This window comes from Eleutherodactylus coqui, chromosome 1 (assembly GCF_035609145.1).
Source record: "Eleutherodactylus coqui strain aEleCoq1 chromosome 1, aEleCoq1.hap1, whole genome shotgun sequence".
Taxonomy (NCBI): domain Eukaryota; kingdom Metazoa; phylum Chordata; class Amphibia; order Anura; family Eleutherodactylidae; genus Eleutherodactylus; species Eleutherodactylus coqui.
In genome coordinates this window covers 266,235,965-266,263,935 of record NC_089837.1, presented here as the reverse complement: position 1 = coordinate 266,263,935, position 27,971 = coordinate 266,235,965, and the positions used below count along the sequence as shown (strand labels likewise).

The following is a 27,971-nucleotide window of genomic DNA, read 5'->3' as shown; positions in this document are numbered from 1 at the left end:
TTCGTTCCAGTTCATCTAAGGTTACAGGTGCTGTCCGAGGTTCATAGTTCCGTATTGGCAGGTCACGCAGGAATTAATAATACCTGTAAGCTACTCTCAAGAACGTTTGGGTGGCCATCATTACAATGGCATGTGTTCAGTTTTGTTTCGTCTTGTGAGGAGTGTGCCACAACTAAGTCACGTTGTAATCTGCCGGCCGGCAAGTTATTACCTTTGCCAATCCCTATAAAACCTTAGACTCATTTGTGCATGGACTTCATTATGGACTTGCCACCTTCCGAAGGTAACATGGTCGTCTAGGTGATAGTGGATCATTTTAGCAAAATGTGCCATTTTGTCGCACTTTCTGGTTTGCCGAACGCTAAAACGTTGGCCAGTTTGTTCATTTCTGACATCGTTAGACTACATGGATTATGAGAGAATATTGACTCTGATTGTAGGGTACAATTCGTTTCCATCTTTTGGCGAATAATCTGCTTTTGTTTGGGTGTTCAGCTCTCGTTTTCCTTGACATACCATCCAGAGACCAATGGGCAGACTGAGAGATGTAGCAAGAACCTGGAACAATATTTATGCTCCTACGTCTCGAAAAACAAGGAAGACTGGTTGAGGTTCTTACCACCAGCTGAATTTGCTTTAAACAATAGATAATTGGAGGCTACAAGGACATCGACGTTCTTTTGTAATTATGGATCCCACCCATGTTTTGGCCCCTTTTCCAAGCGGGGTTCGGAGGTACCAGGAGCTAATGAGTTCTGTTCTGATATCAAGGCAGTGTGGGCAGAGGTTCAGAGAAATCTACAGCAATCAGTTTGGCGGGGCAAGCGGGTAGAACATAGTCATCGTTCTGAGGGGGCGGTATTCTGTGTTGGAGACTTTGTTTGGTTGTCTACCATAAATATAAATATAGAACTCAGGCAATATTTTCCAGAAATCTCTGCTTAAAAGATTCATCAATTCTGGGAATGGTTCACCACACCCAGATCCTATTTTAGTGGATGGGGAGGTACAGTTTGTGATAAGTCACATAATGGACTCTTGTCGAGTCTGGAATTCATTGCACTACCATGTGCATTGGCGTGGTTATGGTTCAGAAGAAAGATGGGTTCTGGCCGTCGATGTGCATGTGGATTATCTGGTAAAAAAATTTCATGGATGAAAGCCGAGTCGTCCTGGTCCTAAGGGTCCTGGGGCACCTTCTAGAGGGGGAAGTATTGTTGCAGCTGTTCTGAGATCTTCGCCTTGCTTTTAGGCTTGACCAGGTTTTAGCAGTATCTCTGCCTTTCCTGGGGCTGAGAGGCATGGTGTTGGGTGAGTGATGTCAGTTCTCACCTGTCTTTAGTTGCCCTGCCCTATATAGCCTTACTTAGATCTGACTTTAGTGCTGGTTATTTCAGATTCCTCCTGGGATTGCTGATGAGGAGTACAGCCTGTCTCTGGAGCTCCAATTCCTTGCTGCAGACTGCTGCTACAGCTCAGTACCACAGTTGGTTACCTTGTACTGTTCCTTTTTGCATTCAGTTCTGCCTGGTAGGGATATATTAGTGGTCAAGGTACGGGTGTTGATCTGCAAGCCGATTAGGCAGGTGTCCCTCCTGGGGTTTGCAGAGAAAAAAATTCCCTCAGTTTCATTTCGTGTTTACGTTGCACGGTTGTGCTTTTGATTGTGTTACGCATAGTTGTGCTTATTCTTATATTTGTATATGCGACACATCCGGTCAGGACGCAACCGTTATATTATCTCTTCTAAATTGTAGTTGGTGCAAGTGATAGGTAACTGTGCCCACAGTTGAAATATTGGACTGGATCAGCTGATTGCTTTGTTCAGACCACCTCACCAAGGAGGAGTTTCTAATTACTGGCCTTCCTTTAACCCCTTAGTGATGGAGCTTTTCTGCTTTTTTCCATTTTCGGTCCCCCCCCCTTAAAAAATCGTAACTCCTTTATTTATCTGTTGACGTCGCTGTATGAGGGCTTGTTTTTCGCGGGACGAGTTGTATTTTTGAATGGCAATATTTAATGTACTGAAAAACGTTTAAAAAATTCTAAGTGGAGAGAAATTTTTTAAAAATGACATTCTTCCATCTTTCAGTGCGTCCTGTTTCTACAGCGCACAAACTGCAACAAAAGTTACACGATAGCTTTATTCTATGGGTCAATATGATTACTAAGATACAAAATTTGATTTTTTTTTTTGTACTAACTGTTTTTTTTTAATTATTATTTTGTCTGTATTTTCTGCGCACAATAACTTTTAAATTTTTTTGGCGACATAGATGTGTGAGGGCTCATTTAGTGCGGTATGTCCTGACATTTTCGTTGGTACCATTTTTGTATACAAACGACTTTTTGATCAATTTTTTTTTTTTTATTACATTTTTTCTTTTTTCAGATTACGTTCACCGTGTGCAATAAGTAATGTATTATTTTGCTAGATCGGACTTTTACGGATGCAGCAATACCAAATACATATTTTTGCTTCATTTAGTTTCTTTTATTGCAAATATGGCAAACGTTTTTTTGTTTTTTTTAACTTTTATTACTTTTTTTTAAAATAATTTGTAAACTTTTTTTTTTTTTACACTTTCTTTCAGTCCCCAGGGGGGACCACAACCAGCGTATGACATAATGCTATAGCATTACGTCATACTGCTTTTTGATTATTGGGTAGCGTAATTACAGGTTGCATTATCCCTGACATTATCCCTGACAACGGATGCAGAATATGATGTTGCTTTACTTCAGTTCAGTTGAACAAACAATGCTTTACTGAATGTACAATAAAGTATAGTATGGCAATAACATAACAGTATTATCTGGATAAAGTGCAAACATTTTACTAACGTTCGATTCACGCTTTAACTTGATCCATACGCTACGAATAGGATGTCCTTAAAGGGGTTGTCCCGCGAAAGCAAGTGGGGTTCAGCACTTCTGTATGGCCATATTAATGCACTTTGTAATGTACATCGTGCATTATTATGAGCCATACAAAAGTTATTCACTTACCTGCTCCATTGCTAGCGTCCCCGTCGCCATGGTGCCGACTAATTTCAGCGTCTAATTGCCCGATTAGACGCGCTTGCGCAGACCGGTCTTCTCCCTGGTGAATGGGGCCGCTCGTGGCGGAGAGCTGGTCCTCGTAGCTCTGCCCCGTCACGTGTGCCGATTCCAGGCAATCAGGAGGCTGGAATCGGCAATGGACCGCACAGAGCCCACGGTGCACCATGGGAGAAGAGCCGCGGTGCATCGTGGGTGAAGATCCCGGCGGCCATCTTGGTAAGGTAAGTAAGAAGTCGCCGCAGCGCGGGGATTCGGGTAAGTACTAAACATTTTTTTTTTTAACCCATCCCTTGGGTTTGTCTCGCGCCGAACGGGGGGCCTATTGAATAAAAAAAAAACCCGCTTCAGCGCGGGACAACCCCTTTAATACCTTCATATTGTGCATACAATGTAGAGTTATCACAGTTAATAAAGGGTTTACCCTGGCCTGAGGTAAATATCTCCACAGATGTTGGCCGAAAATAGCAGTATCCTCAGAAGTAAGTTAGTCTTGCAGGAACTTCAGGTAAGGAATGAATAAATTTGCCAACTGAAATATGCAGTCACTGTCCTCTGAACAAATTGTTACAACATTACTTTTGGGGATGCTTTGTAGTGATGAAGTGAAAATAATCCATTTTACTGGTCATATGCCGCGGTGATGTTACATTTACACACCACTAAAATGTGAATATCCGCATACTTGCTGTCAGTCTATCTACCTTTGCTTGTGGTCTCCCTCCTGCTGATGGCTGTTCGCTTACAGATGGTAATTGCATTTGATGTTTCCTTGGACAATTGGCAGACCTCCCTCTGGCACTTACGTTCCAACAGCTGGGTACAGAAAAAAACATCTCTCCATTAGTACTGAGACAGCTCACTCCTCAAAAGGCTCTCTGCTCTTTGCAAAAACTGCAGCTGCCTACCCCGAAAGTTCTTAAAGCAACATATAGTCCAGCAAAAACACGTCAATATGGGTATTTAACCCCTTACAACACTATGCATGTTTTTTTTCTATAAAGAATGATTGAAGAACTTTGGAGACAGTGGGACAACTTGCTTAATAAGGTTTAATGATGAACACAAACACACTAGGAAGAATCTTAGGTCTGTTTCAGCCCTATTAAAGACATTCTTTAGGCCTCAAGGTTATAGTTAGTGCAAACAAAGTTCAGTTCAATACAATGATGTTCATATCTGGAGAGGCACACTTAGGGTGCATTTACATAGGGCTACTGTATATGCATGCGCAGACCGGAGCCGGCGGCCGGGTGAGTGCGTGCCCCGCACAAAAATAGGACATGCCGCGGTTTGTTTGCCGCGCGACATTTCGCGGGGCCAAACCGCCGCCGTCTGCATAGGAGTGCGTATTGTAATGCACTCCTATGCAAACTTTCAGTGGCGGAAATCGCGCCGCGGGATTTCTGCCCGTGTGCAGGCGGCCGGACCCGACCTGGGAGCCTGCAGGGACGAGCGCGTACTCACCCGCGCCTGGCGGCCCCGGCTCTTTCATGTGCCGGCTGCCGCGCAGACCGGAGCAGGCGGCCGGGTGAGTGCGAGCCCCACACAAAAATAGGACATGCCGCGGTTTGTTTGCCGCGCGACATTTCGCGCGGCCAAACCGCGGCCGTCTGCATAGGAGTGCGTATTGTAATGCACTCCTATGGAAGCTTTCAGTGGTGGAAATCCCGCGGGAAATACCGCCGCGGGATTTCCGCCCGTGTGCAGGCGGCCTAAGGTAAAGAAATCACCTTCCATTATTTGTTTATAATTATGCTGCTGCCCTTTATTTGTCTTTGTTGGTAATTATAGTTAAATTAATGCTTTTCTTCTATAGCTTCCATTTTTCTCCAGGCTTCCCATCCTTTCTTGCCAGGTTTTGTTCTGTTTATGAATGGATCATGTCAAGCACCTGTATCATCCGACTCTTTGTTGTGCACATAATTAGAATAGCTTAATAAAAACAATCCAGGAAACAGAACATGTTCAACCATAATTCAGCTTGCAACATTAAAAGTAGTTATATATTTGGACTTTGACTGGAATTGTCTAGTTTTTACGCACAACTACAATAGCTAATTAATATCAAGCATCCTGTGAAGCAATTTTTAAAATGTCTTGGAAACTAAAATATGCTGTTAAATGCCACTGAAACTATTATATTGTAATATAATATTTGCGATCTTTAATATGAAAGCTCCCTATAGAGAGCACAACAATCACTTTTTATTCTGTGTGAGAGTTACTTTATATCCTTGTTTCCCAGAGAACATTGATGTACAGACTGTCTACTAGCTGGAACTCCACAAGCAGAATCAGTACCTTCTGAGAGCCGGTAGAGATGGCATCTTACAAAGATGATCAGAATCCTTCTTGGTTACTTGCAAGGAGAAATATGAAGGGACTGTGTGTAGGAAATTAATGGGGTGGTCTGGCAAAGAGTACAGGAAAGAGCACTATTTATGGTTGCACTTTTCCCTCTAACTAACACTGTGTGTGAGGATACTTCCTGGTTCGCAATACATATGGGATGTAGCAGTGTAGCTACTGAATTGCCCACTAGGGGGCCTAAATCCAGACATATCATGTAATGTGTAATGTGTATAAAGCATTTCTTCTTGCCTAAAGTGCCTAATGAGGTTAATTAGGAGCCAGGCAGGGAAACTCAATAAAAATGCACCGTGTTTTTCAAATAATGCTCCAAGTCTGGTGAAAAACAGGCAATGCAAATGTCCTGTAGGAGCCATATTGCAAGACAAGACAGCGTATGGGATGCACCCTTGGCTGGTTTATGGCATATGAAGCTTCAGGCACTGAGCCCATTAGAGAAAGATATTGTTAATATTTAGGAAGAAGCCATCAGATGAGTTTTGTGCACAGTGACTGTGAAATCTTTGCTGTGAAGAAGCAATAAGGGTGCCCTCACACATCATAATAATTGTGCAGAATTCTGCAGCTGATTTTTCTGCAGAAATTCCACAACATTTACAATACATGTCATGTGGACTAACTTTCAAAAGTCTCCATATGCAGTGAAAAATTTATTCGCAGAATTTCCAACGTATTAGAAATACGCAGCAGATTTTAAATCTGCAGCATGCCTATTTATGCTGCAGATTTCAATTCTTGAAATACAAAGGTCAAAACCCATGGCAAATTTTCAACAAAATGTGTCGCAAAATCTGCACCAGAGTCATGAAATCATAAAATTGTAGAGTTGTAAGGCACCTCCAGGATCATGTGGTCCAACCACAGCTCAATGCAGGATTCATTAATACTCCCAGATAAATGTTTGTCGAGCCTCTGTTTGAAGACTTCCGTTGAAGGCGAACTCACCACCTCCCGTGATAACCTGTTCCACTCATTGATCACCCTCGTCGTCAAAAAGTTTTTTCTAATATCTAATCTGTGTCTCCTCCCATTGTTTCTAGTCTTTCCTTGTGCAAATGAGAATAGGGCTGATCCCTCTGCACTGTGACAGCCCTTCAGATATTTGTACAAAATAGTATATGTTGTGGCAGCATAAATGGTGCAGATGGCTTCAGTAAAAAAGAGCATTTATTGTTCCTTTGATAGACCTACAGGCAACGTTTCGACCAACATTGGTCTTTATCAAGCCACTATCACTTGAAACCGAGCAGTAGCTCCATGCTCTGGCTTCAGATATTTGTAGACAGCTATTAAAGGGGTTGTCCCGCGCCGAAACGGGTTTGTTTTTTTTTTCAATAGCCCCCCCGTTCGGCACGAGACAAACCCGATGCAGGGGTTAAAAAAAAAAAACGGATAGTGCTTACCTGAATCCCCGCGCTCCGGTGACTTCTTACTTACCTGGTGAAGATGGCCGCCGGGATCTTCACCCTCGGTGGACCGCAGGTCTTCTGTGCGGTCCATTGCCGATTCCAGCCTCCTGATTGGCTGGAATCGGCACGTGACGGGGCGGAGCTACGAGGAGCCGCTGTCCGGCACGAGCGGCCCCATTCAGAAAAGAAGTAGACTGGACGGCGCAAGCGCGTCTAATCCGGCGATTAGACGCTGAAAATTAGACGGCACCATGGAAACGAGGACGCTAGCAATGGAACAGGTAAGTGAATAACTTCTGTATGGCTCATAATTAATGCACAATGTACATTACAAAGTGCATTAATATGGCCATACAGAAGTGTATACCCCCACTTTGTTTCGCGGGACAACCCCTTTAAGTCTCCTCTCTGCCTTCTTTTCTGCAACTTAAACATTCCCAGATCCTTTAAGCGTTCCTCATAGGACATGATTCACAGACCGATCACCATCTTGGTAATTCTTCTCTGAACTTGCTACAGTTTGTCTATGTCTTTTTTAAAGTGGGATGCCCAGAACTGGACACAGTATTCCAGAGGAGGTCTGACTAAGGAAGAGTAGAGAAGGATAATTAACTCACGTGATCTATATACTCTATGCTTCTCTTAATGCATCCCAGAATTGTGTTTGCCTTTTTGGCTGCTGTATCACATTGTTGACTCATGTTCAGTCTATGATTTATTAGTATACCCAAGTCCTTTTCACATGTGCTGGTGCTTAGCCCAATTCCTCCCATTCTGTGTGTGCGTTTTTCATTTTTCTTGCCCAGATGTAGATCTTTACATTTCTCCTTGTCAGTTGACGCCCACTGTTCAAGTTTTTGTAGATCTTTTTGAATACTTTCTCTCTCTCCCTAGTGTTTGCTATTCATACTAGCTTTGTGTCGTCTGCAAATTTGATCAGTTTCCCCTCAATTCCCTCCTCCAGATAATTTATAAAACTGTTGAGCATCACTGGGCCTAGGACAGAGCCTTGTGGTACGCCACTTAATATACATTCTTCCATTTGGATGTGCAGCCATCGACGACCACGCTTTGAGTACAATCACTCAGCCAGTTGTGAATGCACCCAACAGTTGCCTTGTCAATCTCATATTTGCTCATTTTTTTCAATAAATATGGTATGAGATACTTTGTCAAATGCTTTGCTAAAGTCAAGATATGCTATATCCAGCGCATTTCCTTGATCAACCCAGTCAGTGATGTGTCAGAAGAAATCACTCGTTTATTACAAACCATGCTGGCTCTGGTTAATTACTCCATTTTTATCCAAGCATTTGCATACATGCTGTTTAATAATTTGTTCAAAAATCTTTCCCGGTATAGAAGTCAGGCTCACAGGTCTGTAGTTTCCTGGATCCACCTTCTTCCCTTTTTTGAAGATAGGGACAACATTTGCCCTTTTCCAGTTTTCTGGGACTTCTTCTGCGTTCAAGGAATTTTCAAAGATTATGGCGAGTGGTTCAGCAATTACCTCCGCTGCTTCCTTTAGTATCCTAGGATGTATTTCAAATGGACCTTGAGAATTGAACTCATTTAAGTTACCCATGTGTTCTCTCTAAATCTCTCTGTTTATGGATAGCCTGCATTCTTTTAATCTCCCAATAGCACAGGGAAGATCAGTTGATGTTACATCTACTTTCTGAGAGAAAGCAGATACAAAATAGGAATTTAAAAGTCTGGCATTCTCAACAGCATTCTTAACCAATTCACCATTTTTATCTTGTAAGCATCCAATAGCATCTTTGACTTTTTTTTTGCTTTTGACATACTCCCAAAATCCTTTTTTATTGCTTTTGGCCTCTGTTGCAAGCCTCAATTCATTATTAGCTTGTCTGAGACTTGCCCTACAGTTTCTGCAGATTGCATTATATTCTTCTTTAGCTATTCCCCCCTCTTTTAATTTGATAAACTTTTTTTTCATCCTTTTTAACATGTGTGCGCGTTCTGTGTTCATCCATCCTGGTCTCTTTAAATGCTTCCCATTCTTTCTTCTTTTAGGGATTGTTAACGATTGTGCGAATCTCATTTCACAATTTTTCCCGACCTCCTTGGACATTTCTGTCCTTAAGAATATTCAGCCATTGGATTCTTCCTACCTTCTTTCTGAGTTCATTAAAATCTGCCTTTCTAAAATTCAACCTTGAGGTATGAGCTTTCTCAGGTCTTCCTCCCCTTTTTATCCAAAATTCAAGGATAACATGATCACTGCCTCCTAAGGGCCCAGCCTCCCTTACTTCCTCAACCATTCCCTCCCTGTTGGTAAGAATTAGGTCCAAGATAGCAGATCCATTTGTTTTCTCTTCTACCTTTGGGAAGATAAAGTTGTCAGCAAGAGCAGATAATAATTTGTTGGATCCATTGCTTTTACCTGATAGAGCTTTCCAACAAATGTCTGGATAGGTAAAATCTCCGATGATCACTATGTCATGCTTTTTTGAGAGCTTGGCCATCGGATGAAGAAAGAGTTCATCAATATCTTCTGCCTATAGTAAATGCCTACAATAGTGTCCTTTCTGTTGTTCTCTCCTTGTATTCTTACCCAGATTCTACAGAACTACCATGCTCAGACATTTGAATCTCTGTGGTTATGAATGTTTTCCTGACATATAATGTAATACCCCCTCCCTTTTTTTTAGGTTTGTTTCTTGCATTCCAATCGTGTGTATCATTACACCAAGTTTCCGTGATGCTTATGACATCATATTTCTCTTCTTTTGTTAAGAGCTCCTTCTAAGTTTTTTGTCTTTGTTCTTTCTTTCCACTTCTAATAACAAGGTTCTCAAATGTATTAATTAGCTGTATATTTTTACCTGGCCTTTCACTTCTGAAGCGAAGCAAAGCCTGTCTCTTCCTGTCTGCTCCATTTCCTTGCCGCAGATTGCTACTACAGCTAAATACCACAGTTGGTTACCTTGTACTGTTCCCTTTTGTAATCAGGGCACCCTGGTAGGGATTTATTAGTGGCCAAGGTACGCGTGTGGTCGACCTGCTGAATAGGCAGGGGTCCTTTCTGAGGTAGAGGTTTAAAGGCAAAGAATTTTTTCCTTAGTTTTATTTTGTGTTTACGTTGTGTGGTCGTGCTTTTGGATGTGTTATGCAAGGTTGTGCTTATTCTTACGTTTGTGTACGTCGCATGTCCAGTCAGGACGCGACAGTTATATTATCTCTTCTAAGTTGTGTTTGAAGCAATGAGGTTCTCTATTAATTTGTAGGCAGATTTGTTTTGGTTTACCTGAACGATATTTAGATTTTTTTTCACCCTAATTTTGAATTTCTCATGTTCGCCAAGTTCTCCATGTTTTGCTCGTGAATTGTTCATTTGCCAAAAGAGAAAAATGTGTGTTTGCTGTGCAAGAGGTCACATTTCTGGGGCACATTATTACCCAAGAAGGTTTCAAGATGGACTCTGAAAAGGTTCAAGAGGTTCAGGACTCGGTCCTACCAGAGAATGTGAAAGCCCTACAAAGGTTTTTAGGGTTCGACAACTATTACCATAGATTCAGTAGAGATTTTTTAGTGATAGTTAAACCTCTAACAGATATGAAAAAGAAGGGTTGCCTGCGGAAGCACTGCAGTCGTTTCAGAAACTGAAGAAGTGTTTTGCTACGGCTCCAGTTCTGGTGCAGCCAGATTCTACTAGGCCTTTTGTTGTTGAGGTCGATGCCTCGGAGGTGGAGGTTGGAGTGGTTCTGTCTCAGGGAACGGTGACATTGCAAGATCTTCACCCATGTGTGTTCTTGTCTTGTAATTTTCTTCTTCGGAACAAAATTATAAAATCGGGACAGAGAACTATTGGCGATTAAATGGGCGTTTGAGGAGTGGCATCATCTTCTGGAAGGGGCGCGACACAAGGTGACGGTTTTTACAGATTACAAAAATCTTATTTATCTGGAATCAGCTAAGAGACCCAATCCCAGACAGGCACGGTGGTCACTTTTTTTTCCCGTTTGAACTTTTTAGTTACTTATTGTCCAAGTTGGAAGAATATGAAGGCTGATGCTCTTTCGAGAAGTTTTCTACCAGTAGTTTCTGATGAACCTCCTGTCCCCATCCTGTTTGAAGGGGTGGTGGTATCGGTACTATCATTGGATTTAGAGGGGCAACTTCGTAGAGTACAGGATTTAGTCCCGTCAAAGCGTCCTGCTGGAAAGCTTTTCGTTCCAGTTCATCTAAGGTTACAGGTGATGTCCGAGGTTCATAGTTCCGTATTGGCAGGTCATGCAGGAATTAATAATACCTGTAAGCTACTCTCAAGAACGTTTGGGTGGCCATCATTACGACGGCATGTGTTCAGTTTTGTTTCGTCTTGTGGGGTGTGTGCCACAACTAAGTCACGTTGTAATCTGCCGGCCGGCAAGTTATTACCTTTGCCAATCCCTATAAAACCTTAGACTCATTTGTGCATGGACTTCATTATGGACTTGCCACCTTCCGAAGGTAACATGGTCATCTAGGTGATAGTGGATCGTTTTAGCAAAATGTGCCATTTTGTCGCACTTTCTGGTTTGCCGAACGCTAAAACGCTGGCCAGTTTGTTCATTTCTGACATCGTTAGACTACATGGATTATGAGAGAATATTGACTCTGATTGTAGGGTACAATTCGTTTCCATCTTAGCTGAATTTGCTTTAAACAATAGATAATTGGAGGCTACAAGGACATAGACGTTCTTTTGTAATCATGGATCCCACCCATGTTTTGGCCCCTTTTCCAAGCGGGGTTCGGAGGTACCAGGAGCTAATGAGTTCTGTTCTGATATCAAGGCAGTGTGGGCAGAGGTTCAGAGAAATCTACAGCAATCAGTTTGGCGGGGCAAGCGGGTAGAAGATAGTCATCGTTCTGAGGGGGCGGTATTCTGTGTTGGAGACTTTGTTTGGTTGTCTACCATAAATATAAATATAGAACTCAGGCAATATTTTCCAGAAATCTCTGCTTAAAAGATTCATCAATTCTGACTTTAGTGCTGGTTATTTTTTTAGATTCCTCCTGGGATTGCTGATGAGGAGTACAGCCTGTCTCTGGACCTCCAATTCCTTGCTGCAGACTGCTGCTACAGCTCAGTACCACAGTTGGTTACCTTGTACTGTTCCTTTTTGCATTCAGTTCTGCCTGGTAGGGATATATTAGTGGCCAAGGTACGGGTGTGGATCTGCAAGCCGATTAGGCAGGGGTCCCTCCTGGGGTTTGCAGAGAAAAAAATTCCCTCAGTTTCATTTCGTGTTTACGTTGCACGGTTGTGCTTTTGATTCTGTTACGCATAGTTGTGCTTATTCTTACATTTGTATATGCGGCACATCCGGTCAGGACGCAACTGTTATATTATCTCTTCTAAATTGTAGCTGGTGCAAGTGACAGGTAACTGTGCCCACAGCTGAAATATTGGACTGGATCAGCTGATTGCTTTGTTCCGACCACCTCACCAAGGAGGAGTTTCTAATTACTGGCCTTCCTTTAACCCCTTACTGATGGAGCTTTTCTGCTTTTTTCCATTTTCGGTCCCCCCCCCCCCTTAAAAAATCGTAACTCCTTTATTTATCTGTTGACGTCGCTGTATGAGGGCTTGTTTTTCGCGGGACGAGTTGTATTTTTGAATGGCACTACTTAAAGGGGTTGTCCCGCGAAACAAAGTGGGGGTATACACTTCTGTATGGCCATATTAATGCACTTTGTAATGTACATTGTGCATTAATTATGAGCCATACAGAAGTTATTCCCTTACCTGTTCCGTTGCTAGCGTCCCCGTCTCCATGGTGCCGTCTAATCTTCAGCGTCTAATCGCCCGATTAGACGCGCTTGCGCAGTCCGGTCTTCTCCCTTCTGAATGGGGCCGCTCGTGCCGGAGAGCGGCTCCTCGTAGCTCCGCCCCGTCACGTGTGCCGATTCCAGCTAATCAGGAGGCTGGAATCGGCAATGGACCGCACAGAAGACCTGCGGTCCACCGAGGGTGAAGATCCCGGCGGCCATCTTCACAAGGTAAGTCAGAAGTCGTCGGAGCGCGGGGATTCGGGTAAGTACTGGACGGTTTGTTTTTTTTATGCCTGCATCGGGTTTGTCTCGCGCCGAACGGGGGGGCTATTGAAAAAAAAAAAACCCGTTTCGGCGCGGAACAACCCCTTTAATGTACTGAAAAACTTTTAAAAAATTGTAAGTGGAGAGAAATTTTTTAAAAATGACATTCTGCCATCTTTCGGTGCGTCCTGTTTCTACAGTGCACAAACTGCAACAAAAGTTACATGATAGCTCTATTCTATGGGTCAATATGATTACTATGATACCAAAGTTGTTTGGTTTTTTTTTTGTACTACGTGTTTTTTTTCTAAAGATATTTAATTTTTTAAAATTGTTATGTCTCTATTTTCTGCGCACAATAACTTTTAATTTTTCTGGCGACATAGTTGTGTGAGGGCTCATTTAGTGCGGTATGTCCTGACATTTCTGTTGGTACCATTTTTGTATACAAACGACTTTTTGATCCCTTTTTCTTTTTTAATTACATTTTTTCTTGGAGACAGGGTGACTCATTTCTCGCGGCATTTTTTTCGGATTACGTTCACCATATGCAATAAGTAATGTATTACTTTGCTAGATCGGACTTTTACGGATGCAGCGATACAAAACATATTTTTGTTGATTTAGATTCTTTTATTGCAAATATGGCAAAAGTAAATTTTTTTTTTTTTACACTTTCTTTCAGTCCCCAGGGGGGACCACAACCAGCGATGCTTTGATCGCTCCTGCAGTATGACGTAATGCTATAGCATTACGTCATACTGCTTTTTGACAAGCAGTCTACCAAGCCACCCCACGGGAATGGCTTGATAGGCAGTCTACTAAGGCAGCCCTGGGGCCTTTCAGAAGGCCCCTGGCTGCCATGACACCTGCACGGCTTTCTTGATCTCACTGTGGGGGGGCCGTACGGGACCCCCGAAAATTGCTTGGGGGATTTAAATCTTGCTGTCAGAATTGACAGCAGCATTTAAAGGGTTAATAGCTGCAATCGGCCGCACGGCCATTGCCTGCGGGTGTCAGCTGTAATAAACAGCTGATGCCCACGCTGTATAGAGGGAGATAACAGTGCTATCTCCCTCCATACACGTCCTGCAATGGCAGGACTTAAAAACACTATTGGGCCGTCACTAAGGGGTTAAATATAGTTTGGCTGTAGTTGTCTGTGCAGCTGATAGCTGACTATGGTGTTCATTTTACATTTCTAACATCTAGTTCTGAGTCTAGTGTTATCTGCCTATCTTGTCAGTGTCATACACCTCTTGGTGTTCAGGTCTAGCCTAGTTGGTGTTCCAAGTTTGTATCATCTGAGTTAACTTCGAGTGCTTGTTTGGTTGGTTTCTGTCTGGGCTTTGTGCCATTGAGTGTTAGTAACAGAATAGCAGTTAGGGTCATCTCTGGAGGGCTAGATAAGGGCTATATAGGGACCGTGCTATTGATAATGAGGGGGAGATGAGTTACTGAAATTATGGAGTGATGGCATAGAGACAGACTTTGGTTTGTTTTTTTTCTTTTGGTTCTATCGTTTGCTCGAATCTTCACTGTGAGGGTCATATAGTTGTCCTCATTATCCTCACCTGGTACCTTTTGTCCTCTACATTTGTTGTCTAATGAGTCCCCATATCTTTTCTATGTTACAGTATTAATACATGTTTCATATATTTTCTTATGACGTTCAGCTGTACGTTATTTGGCTCCTTTGCAGTCCTAAGATATGAGCCATGTTTTGCCATGTAGCATACATTCGGCATCATTACACTATGAGCACTTCGCTAACCTTAGCCGCATTAATCTCAAGATTCTTGTAAACTTCCATCCAAATGTTCTAAAAATTACGGCAGACATCCTGAACAATTGGTTCCTGAGTGTGTCAAAATTGTAACAGGAACATTCAGATTTTGACTGTAGACTATCATAAATACTGTGTTACTTGAGACATGGTTATTATGAACAAACTCCACCTATGGTTGCTACAGCTCCGAACAGTTAGCCTGAAGGTAGACCAAACAGTGGTATGAAGTGTGCTATTTTAGAACAGTCAATCCACAATTACCAAAATGCTAGTAAAACCAGATCAGTAATGAAATCCATAGAGATGTCTGTCCATGGCTCAGTCAGAACAAGCGAAGGCTAGAGAGGAACATAAAGTGCTTGTCTGGATGTTTTAGCACCTTCTCAACATCTATATGTTGTTATATTGAGGAGAATATACCTCACATATATGCTTAGGAGAATATACCGCAGCTCTCTAGGATCTACTGTTCGACATATTCAAGGAAATTGGAATACAAAAGAAGACCTTAACTAAAACCTCTTTCAGATGCTACTAACAAGACCTCAAATTTTTGCCCATAACATTCCTGCCATTTTCTTTAATCTCTGTGAACAAACTGTACTTTATTATGTTGGCTTCATATAAGTAGCAAACAAAGTTTTTAACCACACACCATTCCATTGCACCCTACTTAATGTTTTTCGGTACATTAAATGGGGTCATTAAAAAATACACCTTCGCCCGTACAAAAAAAAACTAAAAAGCCCATATAGTCGACAGAAAAATAAAAGTTATAGCTCTCGGAAGGCAGCTATCACTGCCAAAAGATACCCCTTTAAAACTATAAACCCTTATTCAAGGATACTTTAAAACCATTATTAACCCCAATATTCACACATAAAAAGAGAATAAACAAAAAAAATTGTGCTGTCTTAGGCCCGATGCCCACGGATGAATTGTCGCTGCAGAATTCGCAGACGCCCGCAGCAATTTCCGCAGCAATATCCGTCCATATCATGCCATGTTAAATAATTCTTTCCTGTCCACAAGCAGAAATCAACTACGATTTTCCGCTCGCGGGGAAGAATCGCAGCATGCTCTATTTTGTGCGGGAAATCGCACGGATGGCTTCCATTGCAGTCAATGGAAGAAGTCCAATCCGCAGCGAATTCGAATATGTCAGTTTTGAAATCGCAGCAAGTTTGCGTCCTCACCGACACGACAGCAGCATCATATCCTGAACTGCGCATGCGTTCTGGCCGAGTCACTCGTCACGGATCTGGACAGGTGAGTATAGGGTCTTTGGCCAGCCCCAGGTCTGATTCTGCTGTGAGATTCCGTAGTTGGAATCCGACCCGGACGTGGGCATGAAGCCTTAGAGTAAAGGGTCATACAGCAGGTATTGCTGCAGCACTCAGTTTGTTGGCTAAATACCTTAGTGCTGATTTAGGAAATTACTTTATTCTAGAATGAAATATAATTCTATATACAATTGTTAGCGCGAATTAATGCTATAGGTATATCCTTGCTTTCCGAATTTAAAAAGGATTGAGTTATGAGTTGCTCAGTAAATTGAATGCCACACAGAACTTGTGTAATCAAGACAATTTCTCCTTTATTTTGGGAAGTAGTGGTAATATTTATAGGTATTAAACAAAGATGTTGCTAGGAAACACCTTGCTTAGGAATACGCATAACTTATTACAATGCATTTGTTATCATTGGTCCCTAAGCCTCAGAATGTGAAGTGACAGTTGTTTTGAAGGCAGAACTTTCCTGTGGGTCATTGTTTCGTTGGTCTATAAGCTCTCCAGAGTTCACTGTTCTCTGGCCAGATCTGTATGTTACCTATTTCTAGGATCATTGATTAGTTACATTTCTAAGCCTATATACTGGCAGTATTTGTTAATTATTAATCAGTTAAGCCTACATAAAAGATATAAACTTCATGCATATAAAGTACATTCATTTTGAGGATTTACATGGTTAAATTCATATGTGTATAAAGCATTATATGGAGAGCTATATATAGACATGGAGGAAATCTACTCTAAAATCGGAAAATCTTATGAAGTCGTGGTTACTTTAGAGATACCGAGGAAAATAATATGTTCACCATTTTGCATGGTTCTTTGCGTTACCCAGGAAACACCACGTGGAGGCAACCATGCAACGTTTCCTTTATATAAAATGACATCGGGAAGTGAGAAAATTAGATTACATACGTAAAATTTGGACACTAGTTCTTTTGCGCTAGAAAAAGATAATCGAATAATCGAGTTGGGACCCATTAAATTTCCCTATTTATGACATAAACAATGCTCGAACCAAATTTCAAATATCTGACATCTGGAAGTGAGAGAATTAGATTTCGTATGTAAAATTTGGACGCTAGTTCTTTTGCGCTAGAATTGAATAATCGACTTGGGACTCATTAGCTTTTCCTATTTTGGACATAATCTATGCTTGCGCCAAATTTCATGTTTCTACGACATCAAGTTGGAGAATTAGTGGCGCATCAGTCAGTGAGGGGTTTCATCTTTATATATATATATATATGTGTGTGTATATAATAGATATATATACACTTACACACAGGGAGAGCTTTTACATAGAAAACGCATAAGCATCTGTTTTGCAGTAAAAGCCAATTATGCACACGTATCTTTTTCTCTATTTATTTGCTGACTCCCCCCTGCCTCCTGTCCTTTGGGGCTGCGAATAGTTTGATCTAGTTTGGAGAAACAAATTGGATTCTAAGTAAACCCTTTTTCCAGTAACCTTGCATCCCACCTCTGACTGTCTTTGGTGCGCAAGCATCTGGATACGGGCTAAAGGACATTCAGCAGTAACTGAGAAGCATAGAATAGGATACAAGATGGAGACCAGAAGACAGTTTGACTTCTCTCACAATTCCCCTTTTTGTGGCTACTTCATGACTATTTGTGTAGAAGCACGGGCCTTGTTCCTACATCGCAGTGGGATTGGAAGCTACCTAGCCCTCTACCATGGAGTTACCCTCCGCAAGGGGGGAGATCCATGTCTCGATTACCTTTCCCTACCTGTCACCTAGGTGTTATAACAAATGGTTATAAGTCAGACACAGCAGCTTAATTATAACGGGTATCCTGTTCTGAGCAAGTCCATGCGACTTGCAGTCACTTCTTTAATAGGATTGCAGGACCTATATGTGAGGCAACAGTATAAACATGGGTTGCATTAACCAATTTAAAGTGTGTGCAGCCGTGGGCGACCAACCGGTGAATATGTCATACCAATAGTGACCTGTATCCGCTTGTATCTTGGTGGCTATTTTTAATAAGCCATTTTATGTTGTTATGGTTTGTTTTTCCACGTCAATCAAAGAACGGTTTGTGATTTCCAGATGCTTCTTCGTATGCTCAGTGTCTTTTATTAAATGGACAATACGTGTAAGAGACTATAATACGTGCTCCCCAGCGGCTCTCAGGCTGGTGACCACCCATACTAACCTCTCCCCTGGTGAGCGTTCGGGAGGGCCACCATCACTCACAGGGGGAGCGCCTGGAAGCGTCTACATTTTAGGGCCTCTTCAGTGTGATTTTGCAGCTTTTTGTGCCTGCAAAAAGTGCCGAGTCAAAACCATCTATTTAAACAGTTTTGTTTTAACTAGCAGGATTCTTGCGTTATATTACTATGGCCGAGAAAAGGCTTGCCCTATCTTCTTGTGTGAGATATGAAATGGCAGGATCTTAGAGCGGATACGGCAGGATCTTAGAGCGGATACGGCAGGATCTTAGAGCGGATACGGCAGGATCTTAGAGCGGATACGGCAGGATCTTAGAGCGGATACGGCAGGATCTTAGAGATGGTTTTGCAGGATCTTAGAGCGGATACGGCAGGATCTTAGAGCGGATACGGCAGGATCTTAGAGCGGATACGGCAGGATCTTAGAGCGGATACGGCAGGATCTTAGAGATGGTTTTGCAGAATTTTTGAGAGGATACGGCAGGATCTTAGAGAGGATATTGCAGGATCTATCCTGTGTTTTGTTTTGTTTTTTTAACTTGTGCCTAGTAGCCTGACGTTTGACTGGTCAAAAAAACAACCACTGGTCCATGCGGGTGCGGCCATGTGTTCAGGCCGCATACAGTTGTGGACTTGTTGCGCTGATTCCCCACCCGACGAGGCATGAAGCTGGCCTAACGCACAGATCTAAGCACCGCTCTGCTGCCACCCGTCATTCACTGAGCGTCCAGCGGGTGTCTCTGTACTCCCGGCAGCATATTTGGTATTTCAGCCGCAGTTCAGTAGAGGTGAGCAATTCCAGCGACCTGATTGGTTGTTGGGGACACCCCCCCCCCCCCCCTTGTGCACGAGTGCTACTTCACGAGACCAGCGGGGATTTAGCGTTAGGTTTAGGGTTTGGGTTTAGAGTTATCCTGGGTTCCCACAGGGTGGATTTGCCGTGGTTTTGCCGCGCGGAATTTCGCCGTGGCAAATCCGCCCGCGGGCGCTAATCTCGGGATTAGCCAGCCATGTGGACGAGATTTCTCAGAAATCTCGTCCACATGGGACGGCCAATCCGCTGCGGTAAGTCCGGCTGAAACAGCGGCCGCAAAGTTAAAGTGAGCGGCCGGGCCGCTTCAAAGCCGCCGTGGCTTTTTCCGCTGCGCTTCTCCCGGCGGAAATCTCACGGTTTTTGCTGCGGCCAAACCGCGGGATTTCCGGCGGGAATACACCCCGTGTGAACCCAGCCTTAGGCTGGATTCACACAGGGCGGATTTGCCGCGGTTTTTCCACAGCAGATTCGCCCGCGGCAAAATCGCCCGCGCCTGCTAATCTCGGGATTAGCCAGCCATGTGGATGAGATTTCTCAGAAATCTCGTCCACACGGGACGGCAAATCCGCTGCGGTAAATTCGGTTGAAACCGCGGCTGCGGACGCGGTTTCAAAAGATGCAGCATGTCTATTTACTTTTTTTTTTGTTTATTTATATCGCGGCCACGCTCTTCTCTATGGGAGCGCCGGCCGCAACGGAAAAGCATGCGGCCGAGCCGCTTCAAAGCCGCCGCCGCGGTTCGCGGTTCTCCCGGCGGAAGCCTTCTGGTTTTTGCTGCGGCCAAACCGCGAGATTTCCGACGGAAATCCGCCCTGTGTGAACCCACCCTTAGGGTTTAGGCTTGGGCTTAGTTGCCGACCCTCCTACGGCCCTGCTGCTGCTTATTTAACGGGCCGGCCACTCGTGCACATCTCCAAATTGGTGTGTGTCCCTAACAACCAATCAGGTCGCTGGAATCGCTCACCGCTACTGAACTGCGGCTGAAATCCCAAATATGCCTCCCGGCAGATAGCAGCGCTGTGTGAGCAGAGCCTCCGACTACTGTGCCTGCTAACAAGCTGCTCGTGCAGCGGGGTCCTCACAGGGAAGAGGCCGCGGACCGCTCTGACGACACACTGAGGAGGACCTTCAGAGCTGCTTGCCACAACACGGCGCGGGTCTCACTGAGGATCGACGGAAGTCGGCGGCATGCAACAGGTAGGTGCCGAGCGTCTTATGCCCTATTGTGAGGGAGCCGCGGTGTAGAGGGGCTGTACCCGCACTCCAGCCTGGCACTGAGTCATGTCGTCTTGTTATTTCCCAGCTGGCGTGGCTGCACGGGGCGTCAACAGGTGGTCGGCGCACCTCACTGCGTGGGGATACTGCAACATGTAGCCGGCAGCCAGTGATGGCCCGAAGTACTGTCACCTACTGTAGTGGACTGTGGAGCCTGATAGAAACACAACTCAGAGCAGCCTGCTGCATACTCGCTGCTGATCGCAGCCCTGGGGCGTGAGCTCTGCTGCATCACTACAGTATATACAGATGGAGGTGTGCGCATACTCCAAACTAAAGGTGGCCACAGACCCGCCGGTCATCTGCCATCTCTGTGCCCAGGCTCATTGCAGGGCTTGATGGTAACCTGGCCTATTCTGTTGGGTAGTCTCAGGATCAGTGGGGAACTGAGCAGTGACACCCCACACCGATCACCTAGTTGTCTTGTGGATAGGGGTGACTTGTAATTCTGGTACCCCCCTTTATTAATTTTACATTGCAAGCTGATTACTTTTATGTTCTATTGATTTCTAATAAATGGGTGGTCCGAGTTAGATTTTTTTTTTTTTTTTTTTTAGTAAAGTTTTTGGCTCAATATTTTCTGCATAAATGCACGATAAAGGTGTTTTTCGAGCAAGACTATGCTAAGGATAAGTCATCACTAGTTATTGCTGGAGACCTGCCACCTGATCACCCAGCCCACTGTTTCTGCAGCAGGGCCAAAGGTTGGCATAGGGGACCCGAGCTGGCTGCACTCTCATTGAAATCAATGGTTGCTGAAGCCGATATTAGTTCTGAGTCAACCATGAAAGTCTAAGGCTGGGTTCACACAGGGCGGATTCCCGTCGGAAATCTCGCGGTTTGGCCGCAGCTAAAACCACGAGATTTCCGCCGGGAGAACCGCGGCGGCTTTGAAGCGGCTCGGCCGCATGCTTTTCCGTTGCGGACGGCGCTCCCATAGAGGAGAGTGCGGCCGCGACGTAAATAAAAAAAAAAAAAGTAAACAGACATGCTGCATCTTTTGAAGCCGCAGCCGCGGTTTCAGCCAGATTTACCGCAGCGGATTAGCCGTCCCGTGTGGACAAGGTTTCTGAGAAATCTCGTCCACATGGCTGGCTAATCCCGAGATTAGCGGCTGCGGGCGGTTTTGCCACGGGCGGATCTGCTGCGGCAAAACTGCGGCAAATCCGCACTGTGTGAACCCAGCCTAATAGTCTGCTTCAGCCCCCATTGATTTCAATGAGAGTGCAGCCAGCTTGGGCACTTCTGCTCCGGTCCCTATGACGACGTCTGTATTCCGTACATAAAACGGAGGCAAAATACGGCAGTGTGGTTATGCCCTGACAGAAATAGCAGCGTAAGAGTACTGGGCTACCTCCGGCGTTGGATATGAGTGCAGCCGCCACTCCATTCAATCTCCACATGACTGGGAGTGGGTCACATTATTGGGATCGGTGGGGGTCCCTGAGACCACTCAGATCTTTATTACCTGTTCCGTGGATAGATGATAAAAGTCAATTTCATAACCCCTTTAAGTGCTCACTTCATCTGACAGCTATCATGGTGGACTTCAAGGAACAAGTATGAAGTGGCACATTCTGAATCTTCTGCCATGGGTGCCAAGGGTGCTTGTGCCACTAGTGCATGCGTTATAGCAGTGTGTCAATAAAGGATACATACAAGTTCGGCTGTAAACAGAACACCCATCATTTGCCTCTTGTGCCTCTTTTGTTGGGTGTCAGTTAATATTCAGTACGGTGACCTTTGCTCTTTTGTTAGAGCTGCCCACAATTTCTTCTTCCCTTTGGGGGTCTCCTGACGGGACCGCTGTCCCAGTTCATGCTTGGAATGTCTGGTCTGTTATACGTGGTTTACACCTCATAACCATAGATCACGGACGTCCGCAGACCCTGTAAACACATCTGGTGTAGTATCGGTGATGTATACTCAGATGCTGCAGTCCTGCTCTGGTTCTAATTCTAAATATTAGCTTTACCACTAAATTCAGTATGGGGGGCACTATTGGGGCTTGTTCACACTGCATATTTGAACAACCAAAAATCGAGGTTTTTTTGGACACTCTGGCGCGTTTTCATGTGCGCAAATACACTGTGTACGCAAAAATGGATGCAGACAGGCTCCTTAACCCCTTAAGGACCAGGCTGTTTTGTATCTTAAGGACCAGACACTTTTTAGGGATTTTACCCATGTGGCGGTTTTACTACCCTATTTTTTTTTTCCTTTAGCTATCAAAATTATTTTTGCTGCGTTTTTTTCCCTCTGACACATAGGGCTTTTTTTAAAATATCTTTTTCACTGCCTTTTTTCCCTACTTTTTAGTTTTATTGGGGCTAAAAGCTAAAAAAAATTAGTATATTTACACTAAAATAAAGTACGGGAACGGGTTCCTCATTTTGTTTCGGACGTTTTGATATATAATATGTATGGTTTGGATTACAGGGCGCTTATAGCGACGGTTTTGCTTGGCATTGGTTGTGGGTTATTTTCTTTCTTATGTATATATCGTTCTGTAATTTTGTTTTACTTGTGTATGTAATTATGTTTTTTTACTATCTATGTCCCCCATGATGTCATACAAGACCTCCTGGGGGACATTCACAGGGTAAAACAACTCCTATAGTGACATTAGTCACTGACAGAGTTGGTCAGGGTCTAGTATGAACCCCGACGGTCACATACCCCCTCCCCCCGGCTCCCGTAGTGGAAGTTACACTTACGCTTTCACTTTCTAGTACACAGTGCTCATTGAGCGCTGTGTACTCGGGGAAGCAGAAGGCAGAAAGGATTAAAAACCCCTCCTGCCTTCTCCTTAGGGTTATCAGCTGTCACTAACAGCTGATAACCCGTCCTTGCTCTGATTGATTGCAGAGGCCTAAAGCGCAGCCGTAATTTTACATACGGCTAAGCTTTAAGCCCAGGACTAGGCGTTGTAAATTTACAGTGCCTGTTCCTAAACGGGTTAAAATGGTGCGCAAATCCGCAGTGAATACAGAGGTTTCCTGCATATATTCCTCTGCCCAATCACTTCATTGGCCTATTGCAGCGCATAACACACACCAAATTGATCTTGCTACGTATTATGTGCACTATTTGAATATGCTGTGTAAATCCACTTGTGTGAACGATAACGCTGATGCGGCCCATGTAGAAAATGGACTAGATCTTCTGAGATGTTGGAAATTGATTATTTATAAAAGTGAACACAAGTGACTTTTACTAAATAAGTGACGCTGCAGCTCTAGTACTCTGCAATCTGGCCTCTTACATGGGCCTAATAAGCTGCGCGCCAACAATCCCCCTACGCTATCTTGATGTGTATGCATGCTATAATTTTTTGTGTGCGTATATCTAGTGCTGCATGTGAGAGGTAGAGTTGAAGTCTGTGGAAGACTGCTACTGCGTGTTACGAATTCAAAAACTGCGCACATAATGCGTACTCCGCATACGTCTGATGAGTGTAAATGCACGAGGACGTTTGAAGACAATAGTATTGTTAACAGCATTGAAGGGTTCTGCAGCTGCCAGGGAAAGTACATGTACCTGGAACTCATCCACACTTGGAAACAGTGTAAGGCCTCCCTCACACAGGCGGGTTTTTTTCAGCGTCTAGCGCTGTGATAAACGCTGTACAGCACCCCCATTGATTTCAGTGGGGCTCCTCACACAAGCGTTAAAATGCAGCATTTTTAACGCTGCAATTTTCATGCATTGCCTGTTCTATTTTTTGGTGTTTCAGAGTTTTTAAATGTTGTGCATGGCCCATTGAAATGAATAGGCAGCATTTTTAGCATAGCTGAAAACGCGACACACAACTTGGTACCGTGTTTTTGACAGCGTTAAACAAAGGCTGTCTCTCTTGCCTTGCAGAACCCGTAGCGGGCGTCTGCCTCCGGATTCTGCAGCAAATACAGGCCATAGCATGCTATGGCAAATTGTCATGTTCTGCTCACGGAGAAAAAAAATCGCAGCATGCTGCTGCGGTTCTGTGTGGATTCTGCACGGACTGCTTCCAATGGAAGTCAATGGAAGCTCTCCAATCTGCGGCCCTACACAGATTTCACGTCATTGCTAGGCGATGACGTGGGAAAAGCAGTGATTTGAAATAAAAATTTGTACTGCGCATGTCAGATGGCTCGCCAGGCGGACCACCTGCAGTACAGCAAAAAGACTTGCATATGGATGCCAGCTGGGCAGTGGGTCGGATTCCGCATGCGGAATCCATCCCGCCAGTGTGGCAGGCGGTCTCTCTCTCTCTCCTGCATTTTAAGCTATTCTGAAACTGCAGCTGAAGATGCAGCTAAAACGCTGTTGCAAATGCTGCTGAAACCGCTGTAAGTGCAGCTTTAAAAAACGCATTTTTTTAAACGCCTATGTGAGGGAGGCCTAAAGCATATGTGGCTGTATATATTCCTAATAATGAATAATGGCTATTAAAAGGTTTACTACAATTATGATGGCATCACTTTTTTGGAATGTAAAATATTTCACAGCTTGGGCGCTTCTTGTATTATAAGAAGTCATTACCAAGGAAACTGCGCCGTATATGACTCAGACTAATGGGAAGCGGTCCTTCTGGTTCTGCTCTGAACAGCATGTGATACAGCAAAACACATTATTAAGCAGCATTTCTACAACACTCCTCTGCCATACATGACAGCTGAAAAACAGATCCCAGAGGAAACTCTGCTGACACTTACCTGACTTAAAGGGGTTGTCCCGCGAAAGCAAGTGGGTCTATACACTTCTGTATGGCCATATTAATGCACTTTGTAATGTACATCGTGCATTAATTATGAGCCATACAGAAGTTATTCACTTACCTGTTCCGTTGCTAGCGTCCTCGTCTCCATGGTGCCGTCTAATTTTCAGTGTCTAATCGCCTGATTAGACGCGCTTGCGCAGTCCGGTCTTCTCTGTGTTGAATGGGGCGCTCGTGCTGGAGAGCTGCTCCTCGTAGCTCCGCCCCGTCACGTGTGCCGATTCCAGCCAATCAGGAGGCTGGAATCGGCAATGGAGTGCACAGAAGACCTGCGGTCCACCGAGGGTGAAGATCCCGGCGGCCATCTTCACAAGGTAAGTAAGAAGTCACCGGAGCGCGGGGATTCGGGTAAGTACTACCCGTTTTTTTTTTTTTTTTTTTTTATGCCTGCATCGGGTTTGTCTCGCGCCGAACGGGGGGGCTATTGAAAAAAAAGAAAAACCCGTTTCGGCGCGGGACAACCCCTTTAAAGCAGTAATGTTACCCAGGACCTACAACAATCCTGGCAAGTGACTGAGGGGATTCCCAAAGAATAAATAGGTATTCGTGTATCTTGACGCCACCAGGCAGAACTGGTGGACTCAAGATTGACGGGGGGACCCCCTGTACGTTATTGGCTGCAGAGCTCGATGGGCTGCAGGTCCTGGCAGTCCATTAAAGTCGTGCAGCAGCTGCAGTGATTTCTGAGAGAGATGGAGGGTTAGGATGAGGGCAAAGTGTAACAGTTAGTCTTACAGATCTATATATATAAAGACGAAAGCCTGCACTGACTGACTCGCCAAAAGTTCTCCAACTTCCCGATGTCATAGAAACATGAATTTTGGCAAAAGCATAGATTATCTCCAAGATAGGAAAAGTAATTGGGTCCCAACTCGATTATTCAATTTTAGCGCAAAAGAATTAACGCCGAAATTTAACGTACATAATCTAAATCTCTCACTTCCCAATGTCATAGAAACTTAAAATTTGGCACGGCCATTGAATGTCATAAATAGGAGAAGCTAATGGGTCCCAACTCGATTATTCAATTCTATGCGCAAAAGAATTAGCGTCCAAATTTTACGTACGGAATCTAACTATCTCACTTCCCGGTGTCATAGAAACTCAATTTTCCAGGAGCATTGATTATGTCATAAATAGGAGAAGCTAATGGGTCCCAACTCGATTATTCAATTCTATGCGCAAAAGAATTAGCGTCCAAATTTTACGTACGGAATGTATTTTTCTCACTTTCCAGTGTCATAGAAACGTGAAATTTGGCACAAGCTTTGATTGTCATAAATAGGAAAGCTAATGGGTCCCAACTCCATTATTCAATTCTATGCGCAAAAGAATTAGCGTCCAAATTTTACGTATGGAATGTAATTTTCTCACATAGAAACTTAAAATTTGGCACGAGCATTGATTATGTCATAAATAGGAAAAGCTAATGGGTCCCAACTCGATTATTCAATTCTATGCGCAAAAGAATTAGCGTCCAAATTTTATGTATGGAATGTAATTTTCTCACTTTCCGGTGTTATAGAAACGTGAAATTTGGCACGAGCCTTGATTGTCATAAATAGGAAAAGCTAATGGGTCCCACCTCAATTGTTCATTTCTAAGCGCAAAAGAATTAGCGTCCACATTTTACGTATGGAATCTAATTCTCTCACTTGCTGATGTCATTTTATATAAAGGAAACGTTGCATGGTTACCTCCCGTGGTGTTTCCTGGGTAACGCAGAGAACTATGCAAAATGGTGAACATATGTTTTTCCGGTATCTCTAAAGTAACCACGACTTCATAAGATTTCCGTGTGACCACCAGATAAACACCAGTACCAAATTAACTCGGGCGAAGCCAGGTATATCAGCTAGTATAATATAAGGCTAACTGTTACACTTACCCCTCACCCTAACCCTCCCTCCCTGGCACAAATTGTCGGACGGTGCTTTGCCTATGCATCACAGGGTATTAGTGTTTCTTGACGCCACCAGGAAGAACTGGTGGAGTCAAGATTGACAGGGGCGTAACGCCCCATGTACCTGATTGGTTTCAGAGCTGGATGGGCTGCAGGTCCTGGCAGCCCACTAAGCTCATGCTGCAGCTGAAATGCAGGGAGCCGTGCACCTGTATTCCCTGCTGTACCCCGTTGGAGGACCGCATTTGCCCTGCAGAAACACCCTCCCCGACGGCCAGCCAGAAGAAGGCACCCCTTTGCAATGCACGGAGCCTTGCATTTGCGTTCCTTAGCCGCCCATGCTGCAACTGTGCATTTGCTCAGGTCAAAGTTGCTCTCCACCGCCAGGACAGAAGAAGGCACCCCACTCTGTGTTGCATCGCAGACCTGGGTCCCCATGAGGTAGGCCACAGGAGCGTGAAGCGTCTATGCCAGCAGCCCACTGAGGGCTCATCCCTCCCCTTCCACCTTCCTTCCCTCTGGTCGGCATGTAACAGAACACAGCGGCGGCCCTCCAGCAGCATTGGACGCAATAAACCAGCAGCGGATGCAATACTTCCTGACATGTGCCGCACACGGCCAGCCACTTCGGCGAGGGAGTGAGCGTTAGAGACACGGTGCCGCAGACAGCAGAACAAGGAGGAGAGCTGGGGGGCCGGGGGGACAGCCACTTAGATGCTGCAGGCGAGCGGCGCCTAACACATAAAGGCCTCCACTGTCACTTACCACGGCAATTCTCCATGCACTTTAGCTCCTTCCAGGACTATAGGTTCTTGAACCAATCGGTAGCTAGGGGGCGTGAGAAGGGCATTCCTCCTGTCAAACCCCTAGCTTCCGGTGGCATCAAGAAATACTATTACCGCCTCAAAGCTGACAGCCCCCCTCCCCGGCACAGTATAGTCCCGCTTCCCCTGCGACCAATGCAGCCGGGAGCGCTGTGATTGGTGTCCCCGCTGCTGTGCCCTGCTCCCGCTCACGCAGCAAGGCCACAGTAGCCTTCAGCTGCCGCTCTC

At 44.3% G+C, this 27,971-nt stretch overlaps 2 protein-coding genes across 8 annotated transcripts in view; one reads left to right on the top strand and one right to left on the bottom strand.

Annotated features, from left to right (window-relative positions):
• RRAGD (Ras related GTP binding D) overlaps positions 1 to 5,455 on the bottom strand; it is a 165,243-nt gene extending 159,788 nt beyond the window's left edge. The window contains exons 1-2 of the mRNA XM_066608570.1: positions 5,365 to 5,455; positions 3,765 to 3,876 (exon numbers count right to left, since the gene is read on the bottom strand). Coding sequence (XP_066464667.1) covers positions 3,765 to 3,876; positions 5,365 to 5,390 — 138 coding nt within the window. The 5' untranslated portion in view covers positions 5,391 to 5,455. The remainder of the gene's footprint in view (positions 1 to 3,764; positions 3,877 to 5,364) is intronic.
• A 14,542-nt stretch (positions 5,456 to 19,997) lies between these two features.
• Positions 19,998 to 27,971, top strand: part of ANKRD6 (ankyrin repeat domain 6) — a 172,125-nt gene continuing 164,151 nt past the window's right edge. For all 7 annotated transcript variants that reach the window (XM_066608535.1, XM_066608492.1, XM_066608483.1 and 4 more), the window contains exon 1: positions 19,998 to 20,179. In XM_066608535.1, coding sequence (XP_066464632.1) covers positions 20,171 to 20,179 — 9 coding nt within the window. In that variant the 5' untranslated portion in view covers positions 19,998 to 20,170. The remainder of the gene's footprint in view (positions 20,180 to 27,971) is intronic.